Below are 23,689 nucleotides of genomic sequence, written 5' to 3'. Positions count from 1 at the left end.
TCTCTGCTGCTGTACTGGCATCCTTAATCACGCCAATTCTAACTTGCACTCTATGCTCTACTTGGGAACGACACATTATTCTTTTCACTCAAGCCTCACTGAGGTACGATTGGAAAATTAGAATGATGTACATGTAAGATGCAGTGTGATGATCTCACTTGTGTACAGCACTGGATAACAATGAACACCGCTGAGCTAATGCACCCAGCCACCCCCTCACTTAGTGACCGCTTGCATATGGCGAGACATCTAAGGTCTCTCCCCACAGCAGATGTCAAGGATCCGGAGCCATGCTGTCTCTTACAGTTGCTGCACAGTACAGCAGATCTCCAGACTGTTTAGACCCTGCACAGCTGGACCCTGCACTCTGCCTTGACCTCCCCCTGTCCTTCCCACCCAGTCCTCTGGTAGCCTCTGTGCCACTCTGCCTCCGTGAACTTGCCACTTTTAGATTCCACAGAAAGTGAGACCACTTTGTCCCTGGCTTCTTTCACTTACTGTTACATCCTCCAGATCCTTCCGTGCTCCCAAATGTCAGGATTCCCTTCTTTCGAAGGCTGAGCAGGGCTCCATGGCATATCCACACCGCACCTCCCTTATCCATCTCTCTGTTAGAGACTCTTAGGTAGTGTCAGTGTCTCAGCAGTCAAGCCCGCCGCTGCAGCGGTGGTGGAGGACAGACGTCTCTTTGGGGTTGTGACTTCCTTCCTTTGTATGTTTGTCCATACTGGGGTGCTGGGACATACTGTGGCTCTTTTTTAATGTTTGAGGAACCTCCATACTGTTTCCCATAATTTCATTTAGAATCTGTCACTTTATATATTTGTCTTGCTTACTTTTCTCTCGTTGCTGAGACAAAATATGCCACACCCAAAATGAAGGAAGGAAAGGTCTATTTAGCTCACAGTTTGTGGAGGTTTCAGTCCATAATCAGCTGGCTCCAAGGCAGGGTGGGGAGCAGAGAAGCAACAGTTCATAGTCATGGAAAACAGCAAAAACAAGAAGAGCAAAGGGAGGGGGCAAGCCTCTTTTCCTCCCTTATACTGTAGGCCAGGCTACCCGCCCTAGGGTGAGTGTAGCACTCACACCCTCTCCTCTTGCACAAGCTCAGGATGTTCACAAAGGAAGGACCTGGCCCCCTGCTGAGCCACTTAGTTAAACCTCTAGACTTCTCAATTCTCAAGCTGACACAATGCATCAACCATTACAAGGTTTAATTGAGTACAGTTTATACCACCACCCTGCCCCTGTTGGCTTTGAACTGAAGGTTTTGCTGGTCTTAGTAGATAAATCTAGAGATCCTTCAGCTTATTCTAAGCTGTAGAATGTTTTAAATAGCACAGGAAAGGTCTATATATGAAGACTCATGGCACATACCTTTCAACCCCTTTGAATTCGTGTGTTTTTGTTTGTTTGTTTGTTTTGGTTTTTTCTTTCCGGTACCAAGAGTCAAACTCACGACCTTGCAATGACCAGGCAGGCACTGTGTCACTGAGCTAAATCCCCAGCCCCAAAGTTTAACCTTGAGGCTTTTTTTGGTACAGGGAATCAAACTCAGGACCTTGCACTTGCCAGGCAGGGACTGTGCCGCTGAGCTGTATCCCCGGCCCTACTTATTTATATTTTAAATCTATCAAAATTCCTTCCCCTGATTTTGTTAAATTAAATTTTAAATTATTTTCTACCTTACTAAATTGGATAATTAAATTTTGCTTTCTAGCCCGTGTATTCGAGGATGTGAATATTTGTTAGCAGAATTTGTCCGTGTCATCGTCTTGCTTTTGCCTGTTTGCCTTACCCCAAGTTGTCTGTGATATCCTTTTTAACTTGCTTTGTGGAAGCAGCCCTCTAGATTTCCAAGGGGGCAGGTGTCTCCGGAATAGCAGTCATGGCTGGTGGTGGTGACACCGGGACACCCTGTGACCCCGCCCTCTGGATTCAGAGCATCTCCTCCACCACATTTGGTGGAAGCTGTGCATTTGCTGAGGCGTCAGGACAGAGCGCTTTCTCTCAACCCTGGGAGAAGACTGAGCTCTGGGGCTGGTGGGCAGTGGCTCTGGGCCCCCTCTGAAGTCGCCCTGGTGTGGAGGGGCGGCCAGAGGGCTCCCTGGGGAGGCTGTGTTTGCGTGACTTCCCTGGACCCAGGTCTGGCTGCTCATTGCACACTGTGCCAGTGAAGTGGAAGGACAAGGTGTCGAGGGAAGGAATGCTGGACACAAAGGTGGAGGACTGTCACAAGGCCCACCCTGCTGGAAGCTGCTCCAGGATGGCGGTGACGAGTGTCCCAGAGGGTGGCTTCACTCTGTGGGGGCTGGAGGCTGCACATCTGGTCCTCACTGCACAGCCATGGGATGCTGTTCGGTGCTGCACCCCAGAGAACGAAGACGAACAGTTCCCTGGCTGTGCACGGCCGGATCCCTTAGCTGCCCGTTGCAGTCCTTGCTGTGTCACACCTGGAGGGGGCAGCTGCCCGGCTTCTGCTGATGCCCATCCCCTAGGGGTGAGGGAACACATCCTCAGTCCTAGGCGAAAGCCTCATCTGCACCCCTGGTTCTTGTCCAAGTGATGGAAAGGAGGAAAAATTCCTACTGGAGCCTGGGCTGAGCTTCGCGGATCCCCAGCCCATTACCATGATGCTTCCAGCTGCTCCTGGGAGCTCCTCTTGTACACCTTCCCTGGGCTGGTGCTTGTTTCCTCTCCTTCTGGAGCTCTGCAGCAGGTCAGAGCTGGGCCTGGGGCAGCATCTCAGCTCTCCTAAGGTGCACTTCCATCCTCCTCGTGCCACCTTGCAGCCGCCCAGCCTCCCAAGGCCACCCCCACGCCAAGGCCCACTGAGTCACATGTCACTCAGAGCCTGTGCTTCAGCTCTAGGAGCCCCGTACTGCCTCCCCCCTCCTCCTCCTTCCCTTTCACAGCATCTTCTGAGAGCGCAGAAGCCTGCCCAACCCCACATCTTCAGGTACCTGCCACCAACTGCAGTTTGAAATATTAAATGGAGAATTCCAGAAATAAGCAATTCAGAGTGTTTAGGTTTTTATTAGGGCATATTATTGTCACCACGCCATTTTACGTTAGTTATTGCCAATGGTCTTTTCCTGTGCCTAATCACTGAAGTGGACTCTACGGTCGGGAGTGGAGGGCAAGCAGCTGTCGGCAGGCCCCATGGTGGCAGGGGAGGCTTGTCAGCAGCAGGACTTCTGGCCCAAGGAGAGGCTGCAGCAGGCCGGGCGGGGGCAGGCGGGGCGGCAGAGCAGGGACACGGAGGAGGATGGTTGGCAGCAGCTGGGCTGGCAGGAGGAGGTGCAGCAGGAGGAGGCAGGCACACAGCAGGAGGGTCTGCACACGGGGCGGCAGAGCAGGGACACGGAGGAACAGGAGGGCGTGCAGACAACAGGCGTGCAGCAGGATGGCTGGCAGGGGGAGTAGGAACAGCAAGTAGGCTGGCAGCTAGACTGCTGACAGCATGAGGAGGTGGTGCCTGAGCAGGCAGGTATGCAACAAACAGATGTGCAGCAGACAGGCTTGCAGCAGACAGGTGTGCAGCAGGCAGGTGTGCAGCAGGATGACTGGCAGGGAGAACAAGAGCAGCAAGCCGGCTGGCAGCTAAACAGCTGGCAGCAGGAGGAGGTGCCTGAACAGGCGGATGTGCAGCAGACAGGCTTGCAGCAGACAGGTGTGCAGCAGACAGGCACGCAGCAGGATGGCTGGCAGGAGGAGGAGCAGCAAGCCGGCTGGCAGGTGGAGCTGGTACAGCCTGACTGGCAGCATGGGGTGCAGATGAGGCTCAGGCAGGGGGCTGAGGTGCAGCAGCTGGGCTGGCAGCAGCTGGGCTGGCAGCAGGGGGGCTCGCAGCAGCTCTCTGGGCAGTCGTCCACCTGCCAGGGCTCGGTGCAAGCGCTGGAGCAGACGGACATGGTGGAGGCGGCCATGGCAGGGTCGGGCTGGAGGAGGTGTGAGTGAGTGAGTGTGAGTGAGTGAGTGTGAGTGTGAGTGCTGTGTGAGGTGCTGGGCTCTGGGCTTTTATCCTCTCCCTGTGCCCGTGTCCCCGGCCTCTCCTTCCTTGTTGTTGACCCGGCACTGCTGTCATCAGGGATGTTTGTTTTCAGTGTGTCTGGCTCGTTAATCTCCTGCTGGGTCTGTCCAGGAGCAGGAAAAGGGTGACCTGGGCCCATCTGCGTCTGGGAGTGCTCACGGCTGGGGTGTCAGTGGACCAGCATCTATGCCCTCCATCCCAGCCTGTGAGCATGAGACGCATCATGTGGGCTGGAGCCTCACCCACCCCAGGCCACCTCCTGTTCACTCTGCCTTCGCCTTCTGATCCTGGCTCTGGGATGGGGGCCTCTCACTGTGTCTCTGTTATATTTTGCCCACTATGTGGCAGAGATGAAGTCCATGGACTTCCCACCGTATGGACAGACTTGCTGATATCTCTTTTTTTTTTTTTTTTTTGTTTTTTTGTTTTTTTTGGTTTTTCTCCGGTACCGACTTGCTGATATCTCTAGGACCATGAACACCTTCTCCCCAACAGTCCTGTTGATCATGGCTTCACATTTATACATGAAGCACACACACCTCTGCCATTACAGAATGAGATATGTATTGTGAGTTGCTAAGTGGACTTCCCCTGTCAGCCTGAACCGGGCAGAGGTGAAACTGTACCTTGTCCTAAAGGTGGTGGTGACACTGGGGTCAGCCCTCATCCCACAGGGCTGTCTCAGTGAGCTACAAGAAGACCCTGCGGACGGCTGCCACACTCTGGCGCAAACTGCGTGGTTGTGAGAGGCAGTAGTGGCCCCCACAGTCTTCTGAAAGTGCAGTGACTGCAGGAGCGAAGCCTCATTCTGCCATGGCACTGACCCCTAAAGCAGGTCCTGGCTGGCAAGGCAGGAGCAGAAGCCGCAGCTGGAGCACCAGTCACAGAGACGCCAGCCCCAGACACAGTGAGGCCCAACTCTGCTGCCCCACGTCCCGCACCTGTCCCCAGCCCTGCAGAGGACACAAGAGCCGCAGGAGGGAGGAGAGATGCCAGGCAAGGAGGCCTCCCACACTGTCCCTGGGGCCCACACAGGCTTTCTTGGGGGAGGTGAGACCTACAGGCTGCAGGTTGAGGAGAAATTGAGCCCTGCCTGCTTTGGGTATGGATTTGTCCCACGTGGTACAGGAACACGCATTGCCCTATCACCAGCCTTCTCCTCTGCGGCTCTGAGCTCTGCTGACTGCGGGTCTTTGCTGGTCCCTGCTCTCACCCGCCTTCCCTTTCCCCAGGCAATGGGGACGTCTCGGGAGCTGGATGCAGGCTCTTCCTGCCACCATATCATCTCCAGGTGCCAAAAATGGTGCCTGACACACAGGAGATCTTCATAAAAATAGCTCAAAAAGAACGCACTTTCTTTGTAAAGAAATTATGGAGGAGTAAGTTTGGGTTCTGAGAATGACTGTTTGGGGCCGACCTTTCCCTGAGCAGTGTGAGGTGCTCCGCCAAGTTGAGCTCCACAGATGGGGAGCTGGCTTGCTCAGCCTGGCTGCCTGGCAGGGAACAACTAGGACACTGGGCTGACAGAGAAATCCCTCATGCAGGCCGCAGAAGAGAGGAAAGAATGATTAGCATATAGGTAAATAAAATAGAGGGTAGAAAAACAATAGAATCAATGATGCCAAAATTTTGGTTCTTTAAATAGAACAACAGAATTGAAAAAAGCTTTTAGTTACACTGAGTAAAAACTAAAAGATACAGAAACATCAGCACTGCCCTCATCTAAATAAAAAGGGTTGTGAAAGAACAGCATGAATAGGAAAAACAAGGTGCAGTGAGCATGTCCCTATCAGTACACCAGTGACCCAACCTGACATCTGTGCTGTTGCTTCATTCCTTCCTATAGCTTCAACTTACCGTCTAGAGCCAGTTTATTCCACCCTGGATTAGCATTTCTTGCGAGGCAGGTCTATTAGCAGTTCATCTCTCAGCTTGTGTATATCTGTGAATGTGCTGCATTCACTTTCAGTTTTGAAATTTGACAATTATGTGAGATGAACACTCTTCTTGGTTAGGGGAGGCTCCCCCACACCAGACTTTCAATACGCCATTCCATTGCTTTCCGAACCCCACCATTTCTGAAGAGAACCAGCTGTTAACCTCTCTGAGTGCACTCAGATTCTCTGTTTCTGATGTGCAGTGGTTTGATTACTCTGCATCTCTGTGCAGCTGTCCTTGAACTTATTCTGCATGGACTCTACATGTTTCTTGAAAGTTTAGGTACATGTGTTTTATTAAAACTAGGAAGGTTTTGAGTATGATTGCTCTTTCCAACTTCTCTCCTTCTGCAAGTCCTGATAAGTGTACCTTGGTGTGCTCGAGGATGTCCCACAAGGGTCTTAAGCTTTGTTTACTTTTCTTCCTTTAAAAAATCTGTTCCATACTAGCATATTTCCATGGATGTTCATTTTCACTGATTCTTCTGATGCATAAATCTGCTGTTCAAACCCTTAAGTGCATTTTTCATTTCAGTTATTGTACTTTTCAATCTCCCAATTCTTTTTTGTCTTTTTGAGACAGGGTTTCTGTATGCAGTTCAGGCTGGCCTTGAGCTCACTTTGTAGCTGAGGCTGGCCTCGAACTCACAAAGGTCCTCCTGCCTCAGTCTCCTGAGTGCTGGGATTACAGGTGTGTGCCACCATACCTGGCTGTAGTCTCCCACTTTTTATTTGATTCTTTTGATACATTTCTCCCTTTGTTGATGTTCTGTATTTGATGAGCTCTCCTTCTCCTGCCCTCTCTTCATTCTTTGTGCATGGGATTATTTTTCTGAAGTAGCTTTGTAAAAGTGGCATTATTCTTCATTGTGGTCACCATTCCATCCACTGAGTGCTCAGACAGTGATTTGGTGGAGTTAGCCCCTGTGGTTATGGCTTGGGTCTTTACTGTTCCCCAAAGGCCATGTGTGAAGTCTTGGTCCCCAGCCTGTGGTGCTGGTGGGCAGTGGTGGAACCCTTAGGAATTGAGCTCATGTGGGGAGGAAGTCAGGTCACTTTGCTGTGCCTTTGATGGGGACATGGGGACCCCAGCCTCTTCTTGCTTCTCTCTTGCTTTCCAGCTACCCAAGGTGAGCATCTCCTCTACCACACACTCACACTGGGATGTTTTATTCATTTCAGGTGCAACCAACAGGCAGACAACAATGGAGTGAAATTCCTGAAATTGGGAGGCACCATAAACCTTTCCTCCCTATAGGTTGTTTACCTGAGGTATTTTGTCACAGTGACGGAAAGCTGGCTCACACAACTGCATCCAGAAGTATTTTTTTCTGGGTTTATTTTTTTTCCCTGATTGTGTTTGTATGTTGAGCACACCCCAACTCTAGCAGCCTTTCCTTTTGCCTCCTGTTCTGCCTTCACTTCCTGCTCCCACTTCACTTCTTGCTCACAGCTCCACTTCCTGCTCACACCCCACTTCCTGCTTATGTCTTCATTTCCTGCTTGTTCAGAGCTTGAGGGTCAGCCCAGGCGATTATGAGAGCTACTCAGGGGTTTTTTGAGACTGTATCCTCATTGGGCATGTGTGTGATCTATTAGATTCCAGAAATGTGCAGAATCAAAGACCTTATTCCCTAAAGCGCCTCATCCACCAGCTGTTCTTAGGCTTTTAAGGGGTCCATTTCCCCCAATCTGACATCCTTTGCCCTTGGTGGTGATGACTAGCTCATTCATCTTTAAGTTTCCTGACAAGTACTCTCTTTGTAGCTACTTCTACACCTCAAGCAAGTCTTGAGTTTGGAGAAATCAAGGCAGGCCATTTCTGTTGGTCCTTCAGGCCACCCCACATTCATCAAGAAATAATCATATTTTCTTGTAATTAAGGTCCTCTTACCCCACTTGGTATCAGACCCCAAGCCCATGTCTAGCTCGGGCAGCAGGCAGTTGGGAGCAGAAATTCTCCAGAGCCCTTCTGGGCCCAGATGCTGATTTGGGCTTCATTGTGCCTTTCTGGTACTGCCACCATCCTCACCCTCTTCAGACCAGGGATGTGCCTCAAGGAAGACACTTTTTCCATGTCTGAAAGGGGGTTCCAGACTAGATTCTCATGAGAAGCGCACAACCCAGAATCTCAGAGTCACAGTTCACAGTCGGGTTCTCTCCTGTGAGAATTCCACACCGCTGCTGGTATCACAGGAGGCAGAGCTCAGGGAGTGATGGGGGTGGTGGGAGAAGCTGTGAATGCAGATGAAACTTCACTCCCAAGACCACTGCTCCCTTCCTGCTGAGCCAGCCAGCTCCTAATCTGCCAGGGGGTTTTCACCAGGGACCCCTGACCTGGGGAGTGTTTTCCACAGTTCAGAAAGCATTGCCAGATCCTCGAATTTTTGGTCTTGGATTCTCTCTCTCTCTCTCTCTCTCTCTCTCTCTCTCTCTCTCTCTCTCTCTGTCTGTCTCTCTCTGTCTCTCTGTCTCTCTCTCTGTTTCCCAGTGCTGTGTCTCTCTGGCATGACAGACCTTCTTGCATCCTTGCTCCCACTGCTTCCTCTGATGTCACTCTCAAGAGGGAGAATTGGGAAGAGTGCCCGTGAGCTGTGGATAACTTTTTTGGCCAGGGGTGCATGGTTGGTGTTTTAGTTACTTTGTTTTCACTGAGACATGATAGAAGGTAAAGGAGGGAGGCTTATTTGGACTAACAGTTTTGGAGGCTTATTTGGACTAAAGGTTTTAGTTCATAGCTGGCTCCAACAAAGGGCAGCATTACAGCGAGGGAATGGAGGACAAGCTTCTCTTCAAGTGGGGACCAGAAAGTGAGGGGGGATATCAAGGGAGTCGTGAGCTTACACCCACAGTGACGCACTTCTTCTAACCAACCTTCCCTCCTAACAGCAAGTTAGCTATACCACCCCATAACCCAAAATCCCCATCTTTGAGTTAATGAGGTTTAGAGGAACAGCCATACATAAATTATATCATTTTCTCCCTAGCCCCAAAAGACTTATACACATCTCTTTATGTTAAATTTGTTTAGTCCATCTCTAAGAGTTTCCAGCATCTGAACAGTTTCAGCATTATTGAAAAGTCCAAGTCCAAAGCTCCGTTGAGACTTAAGGCAAACTGTGAACTATCAGCTTGTAAAATTAAAAAGAATGTTAAATACTTTCAAAATACATTGATGAAAGGTAAACAGTTCTATTCCACAAGGGAGAAGCAGGGAGATAAAAAGCAACAGGATCAAAGCAAGACCAAACACAGCATGGCAAATGCTAAATCTGACAGCCATATCCAGTTCCTAGGGCATTCTGTAGCAATGAGATGTGAACTCCAAATAGCTTGCATGGTCTTGTGGCTATAACATTTCTGGTAGTTGTAGTTCTCATGGCTTCTATCCTGCCCATGAGAAATTGTCCAAAATGAAAGGGGAACCAGGAAAAGGGAGGGGGGGAAAGAAGGAAGGGAAAATAAAACAATGAGAAAAGAAGGATGAAATCTGGGTGGAAGCCTCCATAACCTCACAACTCTTGCATTCTACATCCTCATAAAACCAGCACCACATACACAATGCCAAGGTCTGCATCCCTCTTGTGGAGTAGCTGGGCCCCCTTGGATCATGGCTGCAGATGTCTCTGAGTGCCTGGATGCAGAGCACTATTAATTCAGTCCTGGGGAACCAATTCCCTATGAGGCCATTCTCTAACATGGTGCCTCAGTGCTCTCTTTGCAAAGAAGGTTTTCACTTTTGTAGGCTGGTTGGTAGGGTCTTGCTGTTTCCTCTGATGCCCTCAAGGCATCCTTCCTATTGTACTGATTCAAAGTTCCTCTCTTCTTTTTAATTCTAATCTTTTCAGCTCTCCTCTGCTTCAACTTTACAGGCCCAACTTTACAGGAGCTTCCTTTCTGGTGAAATTCAGAACTTTCACAATCCCTCAGCTATACTGTTCGCTCTTGATTCTCAGTGTGGAGTGGGCTGAAGCCCCCAACAGTAACTCTGTCAAAGACTGAAAATTGGGTTGCCAGGAAATTTCCTCTGCAGATTAATTAGTTCGCTGCCTTAAATTGTAGTCATCCACCAGACTTGAGGACATGAGCAAAATGTGGACAGGTTTTCTTTTTGTTAGAGCATAACACACATGGTTATGAGTCCAAAAAGAAATGGGGTTCTTATTCCCAACCAACCTCTCCGGAGCCTGGTCTTTACTATCTGCATTTCTATGAGTGTTCTGGTCTTCTGAGCTCAGACCAGAATCTCTCAGTTTATAGTATTCTAGGACATCTCCAGGTGGCATCTTCATACCTTTCCAAACTCCTGTCTTGAACAAACTCCTGTCTTGCCAAAATCTTCTGAACCAAATGGTCAGGGGCAGTCAGAGCCACACCCCAACTTTCCCAGTACCAAAATCTGTCTCAGGTGCTTTCTGGTCACTGAAACACAATATGCAACACCCACAACTTAAAGGAGGAGAGGTCTATCTTGGCTCACAGTTCACAGAGGTTTTGGTCCACAGTTGGCTGCCTCCAAGACAGGGCAACCCAGGTGAGGGGCGCAGCAAAGGAACAGCTGCTCACCTCATGGTTCCCCCTCTCTTACCAGACGCCCCTCTTCAAAGCAAGTCAGCTCTGAGCCCCACAATCCAATCACCTTCCGCAAGTCCTGCTTCTGTGCACTTGAGGCTTTGGCTGATATTGAGATTTATCCCCTAAGAGTGGGTACCCTCACCACGGTGTCACCTGAAACAGTCAAAACAAATTTCCATGTTGTCTCTCAGTGTTGCCCAGGTGAGAGCTGTGGTCTTCTGAGCTCTGACCAGAATCTCTCAGTTTTTGGTAGTCTAGGACATCTCCAGGTGGCATCACTTTGGAGAGCTGTGCAGCTTGGCAAAGGTGACCACAGTGGCATGTGTTCCCTCCTCAGATGGCAGAGAGGACTCTATGAGGTCCCTGTTGTATGTGCAGCCACACCCCTACTGTCATGAAGCACACAGGGATGCCTCATGGGCAATTCAGTGACTGTCACCTGGCTGTGGCCTTTGCTCTGCCATTGTAGCCAAGGACAGAGCCCTCAGATTCACACAGATGTGGGGGGACCACACTTGCCTGGCCACACCTGGACACCTGTGATCATGTGTCCCCCATGCATGGGCCTGTTCTATCACCACTCTGGGCTTCTGCCACCATCCCCCACCCCATGCCAGCCTGCACTTCGGGGCTCCAAAGCCGCATCTTGTCCTAAGTGTGGTGCATATGGGGTGGTGTGGAGTACATGGACCATCGTCCAGAATGCCCGTCCTTTGCTGTGGAGCACCCTTGGGCCGGGTCCAGCTGAGGCCAGTGTCTCCCACCTCCTGCTCAAATGCGGCCAGGTCACCCCACAACTCCTAAGCTCTGGGGAGTGTGGCATCATCCACATGGAGAGGGTGCAGGTGGGAGCCAGACGATGCCAATGTGATGGCCCTTGCCCTTCTTTAGACCAACAGAGCCGGCACTTCTGGGAAGAGTCAGGTCACTTTGCTGTGCCTTTGATGGGGACATGGGGACCCCCACCCTCTTCCTGTTTCTCTGCTGCTCCCCAGCTGCCCTGAGGTGACAGCTCGTCTACTGCACACTCACACTGGGATGTTTTGTTCATTTCAGGTGCAACCAACAGGCAGACAACCATGGAGTGAAATTTCTGAAATTGGGAGCCACTATAAACCTTTCCTCCCTACAAGCTGTTTACCTGAGGTATTTTGTCACAGTGACACAAAGCTGACTAACACAACCACATGCAAAAATATGTTTCTCTGGGCTTCTTTTTCCTTGGGCTCTGAGTGTATTTTTGTGTTGTGCACATGCTCCACTCTAGCAGGACAGTTTATGTCTGCCTTCCTCTTCACCTCTCGCTCTGCCTTCACTTCCTGCTCTGACCTCATCTGCTCATGTCTTTGTTTCCTGATTGCTCAGAGCTTGAATTTCAGCCCCAGAGGAGCATTGAGAGCTGCTCAGGGCTTTTCTGAGCATGTGTCCTCCTTGGCCTTCTGTGTGGCCTTTTAGACTTGCTGAAATGGGCAGCATCTTTCCAAGACCTTGTTTCCCCAAACAGCTCATGCACCACTTTTCCTCCCAGGCTTTCGCAGTCCCTGTTGTTCTCCCAGCTGACACGGTGGGCCGTGGTGGTGCTGGTGAGCACTTTCATCTTCAGGGTTCTGACCGACACTCTGTGTGCCGACTTCTACATTGCGAGCGAGGCCTAAGTGAGGAGACACTAAGTCCGGCGGCTGTGTGGTCCCTCAGGGACTCCAGGCTCACCACAAGAGATGGCCGCACTCCTTGGAAATAATGTCCAGCTGCTCCCCCGGCACCAGCCCCACCCCAGGACCTGCACTGTTGTCCTCAGGTCCACATCCAGCTAGGACAGGTGGGGGAGGATGGCAGAAATGCCTCAGAGCCTGCTGGGTCTGCTGGTTTATTCTGGCTTAACTGTTCCCTCTCTGTAATGCAGTGTCCTCACCCTTTTAGCACCAGGAATGCATTTCTTGGAAGGTAATTTTTCCACGGCCACAAAGTGTTTTCAGAGTTAGCTTCTCAGAAGGAGTGCACGGTCTAGACCCCTCACAGGTCACAGTAGGGTTCTTGTTCCTCTGAGAATCCAGTCTCACCGGGGATATCAAGGAGGCGGAGCTCAGCAGTGAGTGATGGAAGCCTTGGAGCCGCTGTGAATACAGGGGAAGCTCCACTCCCTAGACCCCTCTGCCCTCCTGCTGGGCTTCGGGGCTCCTAATATGGACCGTTACCACAGACTCCTGACCCAGGGAATGTTCTGCACAGTGCAGATAAGTTGCCAAGGTTTTTGTTGTTTGTTTGTTGCCAGTTTCTGTGTCTTTGGCAGGACAGGCCCTCAGGCGCGCCTGCTCCAGTGTTTCTACAGCGTCGCTCTGGGCAGGGATGATGGGGGCCGGTCCTCTGGGGGCACGGTCAGCACTGGGCAGGAGAGAAAGCTGCAACCTTACTCAGGAAGTTCCACTCCTGGGAGGCCCGCAGCAAGAAGACTGGCACTTGTGCCAGTAGATGCATGGTGAGGACACACTCGTGGGGTCACCTGTAACAGTCAAACTGAGGTTCTGATGCGACCCCCATGCTGCCCGGATCTCACTGAAGAGCCGTGCACCTTGAGGGTGACCACAGTGACACGTGTTCCCCACTCAGATGGCAAGGAGAGCGCCCTGTGAGGTCCACACTGCGTGCTGTGACACCCCACTGCTGTGAAGCTCTCTCGGGACCCCTCGTGGGCAGCGCAGTGAGGGTCACCTGGCCATAGCCTCTGCTCTGCTATTGTAGTTCCGGATAGAGCCCTCAGATTCACTCAGGGTGGTGGAAATGCACCTGGACACACGTCCTCACATGTGCCCCATGTCACGTTCCTGCCGCATTCTGGGTTCTTGTGCCATTCCCTGTCCCCACCCCGGCCTGCAGGTGGGACTGCATCTTTGTCCTGTGCATGCTGAATGCTGGGCAATTTTGAGTACGTGGACCATAGCCCAGGACAGCCTCCCACTTCCCATGGAGCACCCTTGGGTCCCGGGCCAGTGGAGGCCAGCACCTCCCTGGTCTGCCCCCTCCAGCTGAGCTGTGGCCAGGTCACCTCTTGACCCCTTGACCCTGGGCAGTGTGGTGTCATTTGCATGAGGTAGATGTTCCTCAGAGCAGGGCAATGCCCATGGGATGGTCCCTGGTCTCTACAGACCAGCAGAGTTGGCCAGGGGCCAACAGAGGCACAAATGAGGGGATGGGGCATCCAGGTCACATGCAGAAGCCAGAGGGCCCATGGGCCAGTGTCCAGAGCCCGGACCGGGCCTCTGTCCCTCCCAGCCCATGTGCCATCATCACAGAGAGCGGGCATGGGCAGCAGAGGCTTTATTGGTGCTCAGAGACCAGCAGTGACACTGTTGAGTTTAAGAGCCCCACTCACCCGAGGAGGAATGTGGCTGAGGGCCAGCATGGGGAGATGACACCCCATCAGCCAAGAACGGGGTAGGAGGGGCAGGGGGAGAGCCTCAGGTGCCCGCAGGGGATGGGATGCTGAGGGAGGGGAAGGACTGGTCCTACTCTGCGACTGCATTGTGCTGTGTGCTGGCAGTGAGTTCAGGGGCATCCAGGGGCTGAGAGTGGCAGGACCTGAGCCTGCTGCCCCTTTTGGGAGAAGGCTAATTAGCAAATCAGCAGCAGGACTTCTGGCCCAAGGAGAGGCCACAGCAGGCCGGGCGGGGGCAGGCGGGGCGGCAGAGCAGGGACACGGAGGAGCAGGAGGGCTTGCAGTAGACAGGCTTGCAGCAGATGGATATGCAGCAGGACGGCTGGCAGGGGGAGCAGGAGCAGCATGCAGGCTGGCAGCTAGACTGCTGGCAGCAGGAGGAGGAGGTGCCTGAGCAGGCGGGTGTGCAGGAAACTGGCCTGCAGCAGACAGGTGTGCAGCACACAGGCTTGCAACAGACAGGTGTGCAGCAGACAGGCTTGCAGCACACAGGTGTGCAGCAGGCAGGTGTGCAGCAGGATGACTGGCAGGGAGAGCAAGAGCAGCAAGTCAGCTGGCAGCTAGACTGCTGGCAGCAGGAGGAGGAGGTGCCTGAGCAGACAGGAGTGCAGCAGACAGGTTTGCAGCAGACAGGTGTGCAGCAGACGGGTGTGCAGCAGGCGGGCACGCAGCAGGACGGCTGGCAGGAGGAGGAGCAGCAAGCCGGCTGGCAGCTGGACTGCTGGCAGCACGTGGGCGTGCAGGAGCTGGTGCAGCCTGACTGGCAGCATGGGGTGCAGATGAGGCTCAGGCAGGGGGCTGGGGCACAGCAGCTGGGCTGGCAGCAGCTGGGGGCGCAGCAGGGGGGCTCGCAGCAGCTCTCCTGACCATTGTCCACCTGCCAGGTGTCACTGCAAGCAATGGGTGTGCAGACCCGGCTGCCTCTCCCCAGGTCGCTGGAGCAGATGGAGAGGGTGGAGGCGGCAATGACACATGTCCTGGTACAGCAGCTGTCGGCCATGCTGGAGCTGTGGAGGGGGCAAGTGCCTGTGTGTGTGTGAGTGCGTGTGAGTGTGCCTGTGCTGTGGGAGGTGCTCGGGGCTCTGCGGCTTTATACCCCGCCTGGCGTTCCCCTCGTGGAGTTCCTCTCTTCCCCTTCCTTGTTGTTGCTCAGCTTTGTCTCCTGGTAGCCCTGCCCCATGACTTGCTGTGAGCCCTGACTGCGGCTGTGCCCAGGACCCCATGTGTGCAGCTGAGGGCGAATGCTGGGAGCTGCGCTGTGTCGTGAAGGTGACCGCCCCCGAGCGTGCTCAGGGACAGCTCGCCTCTGGCGCCCTCTGCTGATTCTCTCCCGCTGCCACCTGATGTGCCTCCATGGATCACCCCCTCCACGCTCCTGCCACCACCCCAACTGCTGACTGGCCAGGGCACCCGACCGGGAGAACTGCTCCAGACGCCCCTCCTGGACCCCATTCTTTTTTTTCTCTTTCCTTTTTTTTTGTCTATTTGAGACAGGGTTTTGCTACGCAAAAGGTCAGTTCAGACTGGCCTTGAGCTCACTTTGTAGCCCAGGCTGGTCTCCAACTTGCAATGACCCTCCTGCCTCAGCCTCCTGAGTACTGGGATTACGGGCGTGCGCCACCATACCCGGCTTCTGGATGCCATTCTTACCCACCCTGTTTATGTCACAAATACTAAACAACACGGCCCCTATGACCATGGAGTTTCCTGTCTTGGAGACGATCTGGTCTGTGGGGGACAGTGCTTTCCTGGGCTCACCGCCAGCCTCACGAAGAGCTCTCTTCCCATCCTCAGTGTTTGGTTAGGTTGGAGCTCAGCATCCATGTTGTTTTTATCGGGTGAATAAAGCCGGTGGCTGAGTCTGCAGAGCGGAGCCAGAATTCATTTCCCTGCTTGTGCACCTGGTGTTTGCGTCCTCCCCTCAGGGAGCTAACAACGGCTCCTGTTTGTTCACTTCGTTTTCCCTGTATCATTAAATCCTCCCCAAACAAGCCGATGTCATCTCTGAGCTCTGTCCACAGGGAACCGGTCAGCTTCTCTTCCTTTTTGTGAACCTCGCTGCTAGACCCCTGTGTTCTGGGGCATCTCTGCAGCGGCTCCCCACCCACTGCCCAAATATAGATGCACCCCCAGCCTCCCTCACTATGGTCCTTGACTTGGTCGATAGCTTGGCTGGCTTAGTCCTGGAGACATGTTCCCTTACAGTGCCTCGATGGAGGTTCGGGACGTTTCCAGAGTCCTCGCGTGCCTGTGCGGTCTCTCCCAGCCTCTCCCCGCTGCCTCTGTCCTCACGTCCTGTGAGGCCTGGGCTCCTCTGCTCTGGGAGATGTCTGTACAAAGCACTGTGAGGCAAATGTGGCTCATTCGCTTGGTTTTTTCCTGTGCTGTGAACAATTGCACTAATCCATATCGTACGGTTTTTATCCCTTCTTTTTCCCAGTGCTGGGGGTTTAGATTGTTTCAGATTTGGGGCAAGGGTAATTCTGTTGCTATAAAGTTGTTGTCCATTTTCTTGGTGGGTGTATTTACTAATTTCTCTTCATCTACAGCCAAAAATGGAATTGCTGGGTCACACAACAGGTATATGTTTAGTTGAGCATCTACTGCCTGACAACTTTTTAGAGAAATTCAAATTCCTGCTAGTCAGGGCCTGGGATTTAGCTCATCGGCATAAGCGCCTGCCTGGCAAGTGCAAAGCCCTGAGTTTGATCCCTGGTACCAAAAAAACCCCACCAGCCAATTTCATGAATCCCAGTCATTCTATATCTTTACAAAATGAGATGCCGTCAGTCTTTTATGATCTTATCCATTTGGGAAGGCAAGTGGGAATAGCTCCTGTTACGTAATCTGCATATTGATGACTAGAGCTCTTCATTGATCCTCTGGATAGCTTTTCTTAAAGGGCCTGTTCGAGTCATTTGCTTATTTTATTTTTAAGTGTTTATGTGTATTTCTAGTTCTTTTTGCAATGTATTACATATCCTGACACGAGGCGTTCATTGTGTGTGTGCAGCGGTGGTGCGGCCCCAGCACAAGGGGTTTGGTCGACTGTCAGTGGCTGGTAGGAAGCCTCCCTGGGCGTGGGGAGGTGAGACTTGGCTTCTCCTGGGGCCTGGAGTGGGGCGTTCAGGTCATGGATGTTGTGTGTTTAAGGGAAGTGATGGCCACGTCTCCAGAGTGATTGTGCTGCTCCAGCTCCGCCCAGCTCGCGGGGAGGGGCGGGGGCAGGGGCGGCTCACTCCTCCGTGGACCTCGTTGCCTCTCTGACCTGAGGCACTCTTGTGGGTGCACCGTGGTATTCCTGTCACCTTCTGATGACTCGGGGCTCTCGATCTCAATAAAATCCAGCTTACTAATTTTCTCTTTTATGGTTTGCATCCTGTGTCCAAAGTCTTTGCCAACGCATGATCTCATGAAACGTTCTCCTACATGTGCTTCTAGGTCTTTGTGTTCATTTTATTTTCCTACTTCTTACTTAGTGTTACATTAACAGATGAACAACTGTGCACACTGATGGGGCACAGTGTGATGTTTTGATCTACGTCTACATCGCAGAAAGTACCTCAGGCTAGTAACATATCATCTCACCAATTTATCTTTCCTGTGGTGAGGATGTTAGAAGTCTATTTTGCAGGCAATTCTGAGATAAACAGTCCATCAGTACTAACTGCAGGGGGTCCTCCATCCCATCCTGTCTCCTCTTCCCTATGCTACTTCCTCCCTGTTTGCCTTCTCCTGGCTTATTTCACTCACTGACCTTCAGGTCCCTCTGCATTGTCAAATTTCTCCGTTGAGGTCGCATTGTATTTATTCCACCACGGATACGCGCCATATTTTCTTCATCCATCCATCGCCGAGGGACTCTGAATCGCTTCCTCCTCACTGTCACGAGGAGTGCTGCAGTAAACACGGAGGTGCAGAGCCTCCTTCACAGAGCAATTTCCGTTCTTTTGGATGTTATGTCAGTCAGCTTTATGTGACTGTAACAAACTCTCAGAGACAGCTGGCTCATAAAGAGCAAGGGTTCTTTGGTGGTTCCAGCCCATTGCTTTGGGCCGGTCGTGGGGACCTCATCCTAGTGGGCAGCGGCAGAGCAAACCCCCTCTCCTCATCACAGCAGAAATCAAGGAGAGGAAGGAGCCCAAGACCAGCGTCTCCTTTCAGGACATGCCCACCTCTAGCGGGCCCCTCTTTAACATGCCACCTCCTTCCAGCAGGCTGGGTCCCCGGGCCTTGGGAACACTGGAGATCCAGTTAGAGCAGAATTCCCAGAGCTGGGTCCATGAGCTCAAACGCTAGTTCTGCTTTTAGTTTTTATGACCCGCCGCAACATTCTGCAAGGTGACTGCTCTCGAGTACATCCCTACCGACTCTGTACCAGGGCTCCCTCTTCCCTGCGTCCTTGCCACGTGATACCTGTCACCTTTCGAGACTGACAGCAGCCATGCTAACAGATGTCAGGTGATGACTCACAGGGTTTGGACTCACATGTCCCTGAGGATTAGTGAGGACTTTTCCACATACCCATTGGCCATTCCTAGGTCCTCTAAGCGACGATTATTCAGGTAGCCTTCCCAGGTTTTACTCAGAGGACCTGTTACTCTTGAATCGTTCCAGCTCCTCCAGTGTCCTGATGTTAGCCTCTCACTGGGTGTATGATTTATAAATATTTCCTCCCCGTCTGTAGACTGTCTTCCTGCTCTGTTCATGGTTTCCTTTACTGTGCAGCAGCTTTTTAGTTGCCTCCATCGGGAAGAGAGGTTGCCCTGGGCCCCATTAGCTCCCTGCAAGGCCCTGTGCTCGATCTGGGAGTCAGATTAGTACAAGAGCTGACTAACAGGAGAGAGGCACCTGAGTTTTACACCTGGAGATCTTCGCAAGAGCGCGAAGTGCAAGCAAGCGAGTAAAGCATGGTGTTCACGCCCATTTCACACAGAGACAGTCACTGTTGGCGGAAGACGGGACAGAGGGCCTCCTGGACGGGGTTGGAGATTTGAGGCACACCACAAGAGACACGTGGGGGTGTGGGTGCTGGTGGAGGACAAGGCTGCTCAGAGTGTGTGAATTCGGGGTCACTGCAGTGGGGCCGAGGCTGTCTGCCGCGTGGACTTGGGACCCACCCTGAGGGTCTCTGCGACTCGCTGCTGCAGGTGGGGCACACCGGCCCTTCCCGCTGTCCAGAGCCTCAGGTGACTTCAGCCTCAGGCCTCCCTGCCCGGGTGGCCCGTTGGGAGGGACTTCAGCGTCATCCCATTGGCCTATCTTTGTTGTTGTTACCTGCCTTTTTGGAGGCCTAGGAAATTACTGCCCAGACCGTCGTGGAGTGTCCTCCCTGCTTTCCTCCAGCGGTTCTAGAGTTTTCAGTCCTGCACTGGGGGCCTAAACCCACGTTTGCTTATTTTTTTGTAATGTTGTGAGGGAAGGGTTCAAGTTTATGTTCTGCATGTGGATACACAGTTTTCCCAACACCACGTGTTGATGAGACAACTATTTCCCTGTTGTGTATTCTCAGCGCCTTTGTCGGAAATCAATTCGCAGTAACTACCAGGGCTTATTTCTGGGATTCCTATTCTGTGTTATTGGTGAATGAGCCGGTTTCAAAGCCTGTATGATGCTGTCTTGATGACCACAGTTTTGTAATATATTTTGAAATCAGTGAACATGATACTTTGTTCTTTTCACAGGCTATTCATAGGGCACAGGCTATTCAGGAACTTTCATAATTCCAGTTGAATTTTAGTACAGTTTTTCTTTTTCTTTTTTCTTATTTTTTGAAAAATATGAGTGAAATGCATAGGGTTCACATTGAATCTGTAGATCCCTTTGGGTAGCATAGGCATTTTAATGATATTAACTCTTCCAATTCATGAACATGGGACATTTATCTATTAATTTGTGTCTTTCTCAACTTTATCAATATTTTACAGTTTTCAATGTACAGTCTTTTATTTCCTTGGTTAAATTTATTGGTTAAATACTCACTTGGTTAAGTATTTTTATGCTATTGTAATCAGGATTGTTCTCTTAATTTCTTCTTTGGATAGTTTGCTGCTAATGTACAGAAATGCTACTGATATCTGTAGTTGATTTTGTAATCTGCCACTTCTTTGGATATGTTTATCAGTGCTAACAGGCTCTGTTTGTTTGTTTGGTGGGAGTGGAGGTTGAATCCAGAGCCTTAAGCACGCCAGGCAAATGCTTTAGCACTGAGCCATGCCCCCAGCTCAATCGTTTTTTGGTGGAACCTTTACGAGAAAAGAAAATTGTATGCCGCTATTCCTCATGAATATAGATGCAAAAATTCTCAACAAAATACTAACAACCTGAATGTAATCACGTATAAAATAGGTCATTCACCATGATCAAGGAAGATTTATTCCTGCCGTGCAAGGGTGATTCAGCATATAGAGATCAATAAATATGTTACACCATATTAACGAACCGAAGGACAGACCCATATGATCACCAAAAATTCTCAAAAACCCCCGTATGCAACAAGACTGCCGCTGGGGTCGTACTCAGTGGAGTAAAGGCGACGGCTCTTGCTCGGCGATCAGGAATGGACAAAGATGCAATCACTTCCCACTTCCACTCCGCACGGTGCCTGGACTCCGTGCCCCAGCGGCGGGCAGGAAAGGCACGCGAGGTAGGAAGCAGCGGGGACCTGCCGGCTTGCTGGTGTCTGACCTTACAAGGACTTCACTGCATCTTCCTGCGGGGGAGGCAGAGGCCCAGGGCTTCCTCTCCCGCCTAGATGTGGGTTGCCCCCGCTCAAACACCTTTGGCAGCGGCACCCTGACTGTGAGTGAGGTGCCTGGCTGGCGTGTACCCGAGCACTCTCCTGGGCCTCCCCGCGATTTGTCTGCGAGTGTGCGACGCTGGTATCCAAGCCGCAGGGACAGCCCCTCGCGGCTCAGGCTCCTCCGGGACCCTCTGCGTGTTCATCTTTTCACCCTTTCTTGCTTCAGTTTCAGTGGTCATATTTTCCCATAAATTTATCCTTTTCATCTATACTTTAGTTGTGTTGGCTGAGCAACACATTTTTCCTCATAATTTAAAATTTTCTTTATCTACAACCTGTACCAATTTAAATATTTCATTATTAAGATTTTTCTGTCAAATACCGCTGTTTTATTTCAACACATTTAATTTTTGTTACTTCTCTTAGATTTGCCAACATCTGTATTTTCATAGACCTTTTTAAAGGGCTTCAATTTGGCACGCTTCCTATTCCTTTTTAATTGGTTAGGTTCCTTTTGTTCATTTCTTTTGGGGGAATTTGTATAATTTTCTGAATTGAAATCTAGTTTTTATCAATCTTGCTTGGTTTCTACTGTTTATCTTTGAGGACTGAGTTTTTCTCTGAGTACTGGTTACCCAGACCCCGCAGGCTCTGAGGTTCAGTGCATCTTGCTCATTTCCTGAGGGTCTGGGTTCCACTTAACTTGCCCATCCACTCAGGAGAGCACCTCGGATTTCCAGAAGGAAGCGTTCTCTGCTTGTCGCGAGTTCTTCTCAGTCGCAGGATATGGTCCGTATAACACCCTTTGACCTTGCTAGATAGTATTTTTATTGCAAAATAGTTCAGCAACAGAAAAGCATAGACAACAGTAAAGCAAGCACCACGCCCACCGCCCGCCTTGGCACACCTAGCCCTAGGCACATGGGCCAGTGTCACGGGGGCACCCTGTGTGCACAGGAAACCGCTGTGTGGGTGTCCTTCCCAGGGCCCATAGTGTTAACAGAGGTGTTCACAGCCACGAGACGGAGTGTGGCTTTGTGCGTTTCAGCCTTCAGATCTGTATTATTCCACAGGTGCCCACCGCAACTTGACTTCCTTCCACTCCACACGGCTCTTCAGCCCCACTCCGATCCCTTTGTCTGGCTCAGTCCCTCCTGCCGCCCACACTTGGGCTCCTCCGTGGGCTCCTCCGTGGGCTCCTCTGTGACATGCTGCCCCCCCACCGCGTGGCGAGGCAGGCGAGGGTCAGCACCCAGCACGTATCCAGGGAGGCTGCCAGGTGACTTGCACTCCTGTCCTGTGCACACCAGCGGGTCTCCCAGGAGTGCAGACCAGAGCAAGGGACGCTCCCACGGCTACCAGCCTGCTTCCCGCCTTACCAGCCTGCTCGAGCAATGGACACCCTTGCCCACAGCCATAGCAGCCTGGTGCCATGAGACCAAACCGTTTCTGCATCCCCACTTCACTTTAATTCGCGCTGTCTCCATCTTGGGGGACAAGGTGCCTCTTGGACGGCATTTGACCACGGGGAACCCACTCTATGATGTGCTTCTTTTATGCATTTGTTTTCATCACTGATTCAGAATCCGAGTCCTTCATCAGTCAGATGGTGTTAATGAAGGTCTCTGCTGTCAGCTGCCAAACCAGCCAGAGCGGACATCTCTGTGCCTTAAGACCCAGAGCTGTTGCTCCTCTTCCTGTCCCTGTGGCCCCTCTGCCTGCTGTTCTCTCTTTCCACACATGTCCCCAAGGCACTGCAGCAGGGGAGAGAGAGCAGAGAGACTCCAGGAGGCTGTGGGCTGGCAGGGACGTTGCAACCTGTGCACGTTGACTAGACTGACAGCTCCATGGCCCTAAGCTGCAGCACGAGGCCGAGCCTGGTGGCCCACAAGCCCAGGAAGAGATGGTGCCCCTGGCAGAGCGGGAGTGTGGGTCAAGTCCAGGGCGCTGGGCACATCTTCTGGTGTCCTTCCTGGTGGGAGCTGTGGGATGGGCCAGGTTCCTCAGGGAGGAGCATTGACCTGCGGGGTGACATCCACCAGGGAGCCTGTCAGGGACTGGGCACCTAGGGTTTTCTCAGGAGCTGGTCCTGGAGGCACCTCAGCCAGCAGGTCCCCAAGCTCCAGTTGGCCAGAGGGAAGGAGGTGTCCCCAAGGAGTCTGTTCTAAAATCCAAGTTCCCAGGTGCCAGCCAAGGGTGACCTTGCTTTCTTGCACAGCCTAACGGGCTCTCCAGAGAGTCGCCCTAAGCCATGGGCTCACAATGCCCTGTGTTCCTCTGAGGGGCATGCCATGGCCAGCATGGCAGGCTTCCAAGACACTGTTAAGGTGTGGCCACGTGGGCTGGCCAGGTTGGCGACCACTAGGCAGCCAAAGGACGAGCACAGGAATGAGCGGGTCAGAGGCACCAGGGGCGAGATTTATTAGAAAGTTGGGGGGCAGAGGCTCAGAGCCCGGAAGAAGAGCTGGGCTCCCCAGGACAATGACAGACACCGCTTCTGGACCTCAAGGACAGCACTGAAGAGCAGATCCATCAGTGTCCCCAGCCTGGCTTGTCTGCAGCCAGGCCTCCAGGCAACGTCCAGCTGCGGCAGAGGCTCACTGCCCACAGCACAGGGAGGGCCAGGACTGACGACTGAGGACTTCACACGTAGACGAGGCTGTTCCTAGAGTAGATCCCAAGTGACCACCACACCCACGGGAAGGCCTGGAAGAAGGGGCTGTGGCCACTGTGAGGATATAGTAAAGAGGCCAGGGGGACGGGGGCAGTGATCTTCCAAGAGTTCCTTCAGCAGCTGGACTTCTGGCCCAAGGAGAGGCCACAGCAGGCCGGGCGGGGGCAGGCGGGGCGGCAGAGCAGGGACACGGAGGAGGCTGGTTGGCAGCAGCTGGGCTGGCAGGAGGAGGTGCAGCAGGAGGAGGCAGGCACACAGCAGGAGGGTCTGCACACGGGGCGGCAGAGCAGGGACA

At 52.2% G+C, this 23,689-nt stretch overlaps 2 protein-coding genes across 2 annotated transcripts in view; both read right to left on the bottom strand.

The window, feature by feature from the left end:
* Positions 1 to 3,030: 3,030 nt before the first annotated feature.
* Positions 3,031 to 23,689, bottom strand: part of LOC106146828 (keratin-associated protein 10-2-like) — a 32,251-nt gene continuing 11,592 nt past the window's right edge. The window contains exon 2 of the mRNA XM_013505456.1: positions 3,031 to 3,875. Coding sequence (XP_013360910.1) covers positions 3,183 to 3,875 — 693 coding nt within the window. The 3' untranslated portion in view covers positions 3,031 to 3,182. The remainder of the gene's footprint in view (positions 3,876 to 23,689) is intronic.
* LOC102027718 (keratin-associated protein 10-8-like) lies at positions 14,163 to 14,978 on the bottom strand. Its single transcript, XM_013505855.1, has one exon. The coding sequence runs from the start codon at positions 14,976 to 14,978 to the stop codon at positions 14,163 to 14,165; it is 816 nt and encodes a 271-aa protein (XP_013361309.1).

This window comes from Chinchilla lanigera, unplaced genomic scaffold (assembly GCF_000276665.1).
Source record: "Chinchilla lanigera isolate Chin_1 unplaced genomic scaffold, ChiLan1.0 scaffold00006, whole genome shotgun sequence".
Lineage (NCBI taxonomy): Eukaryota > Metazoa > Chordata > Mammalia > Rodentia > Chinchillidae > Chinchilla > Chinchilla lanigera.
This window is presented reverse-complemented; position numbering and strand designations above follow the sequence as displayed.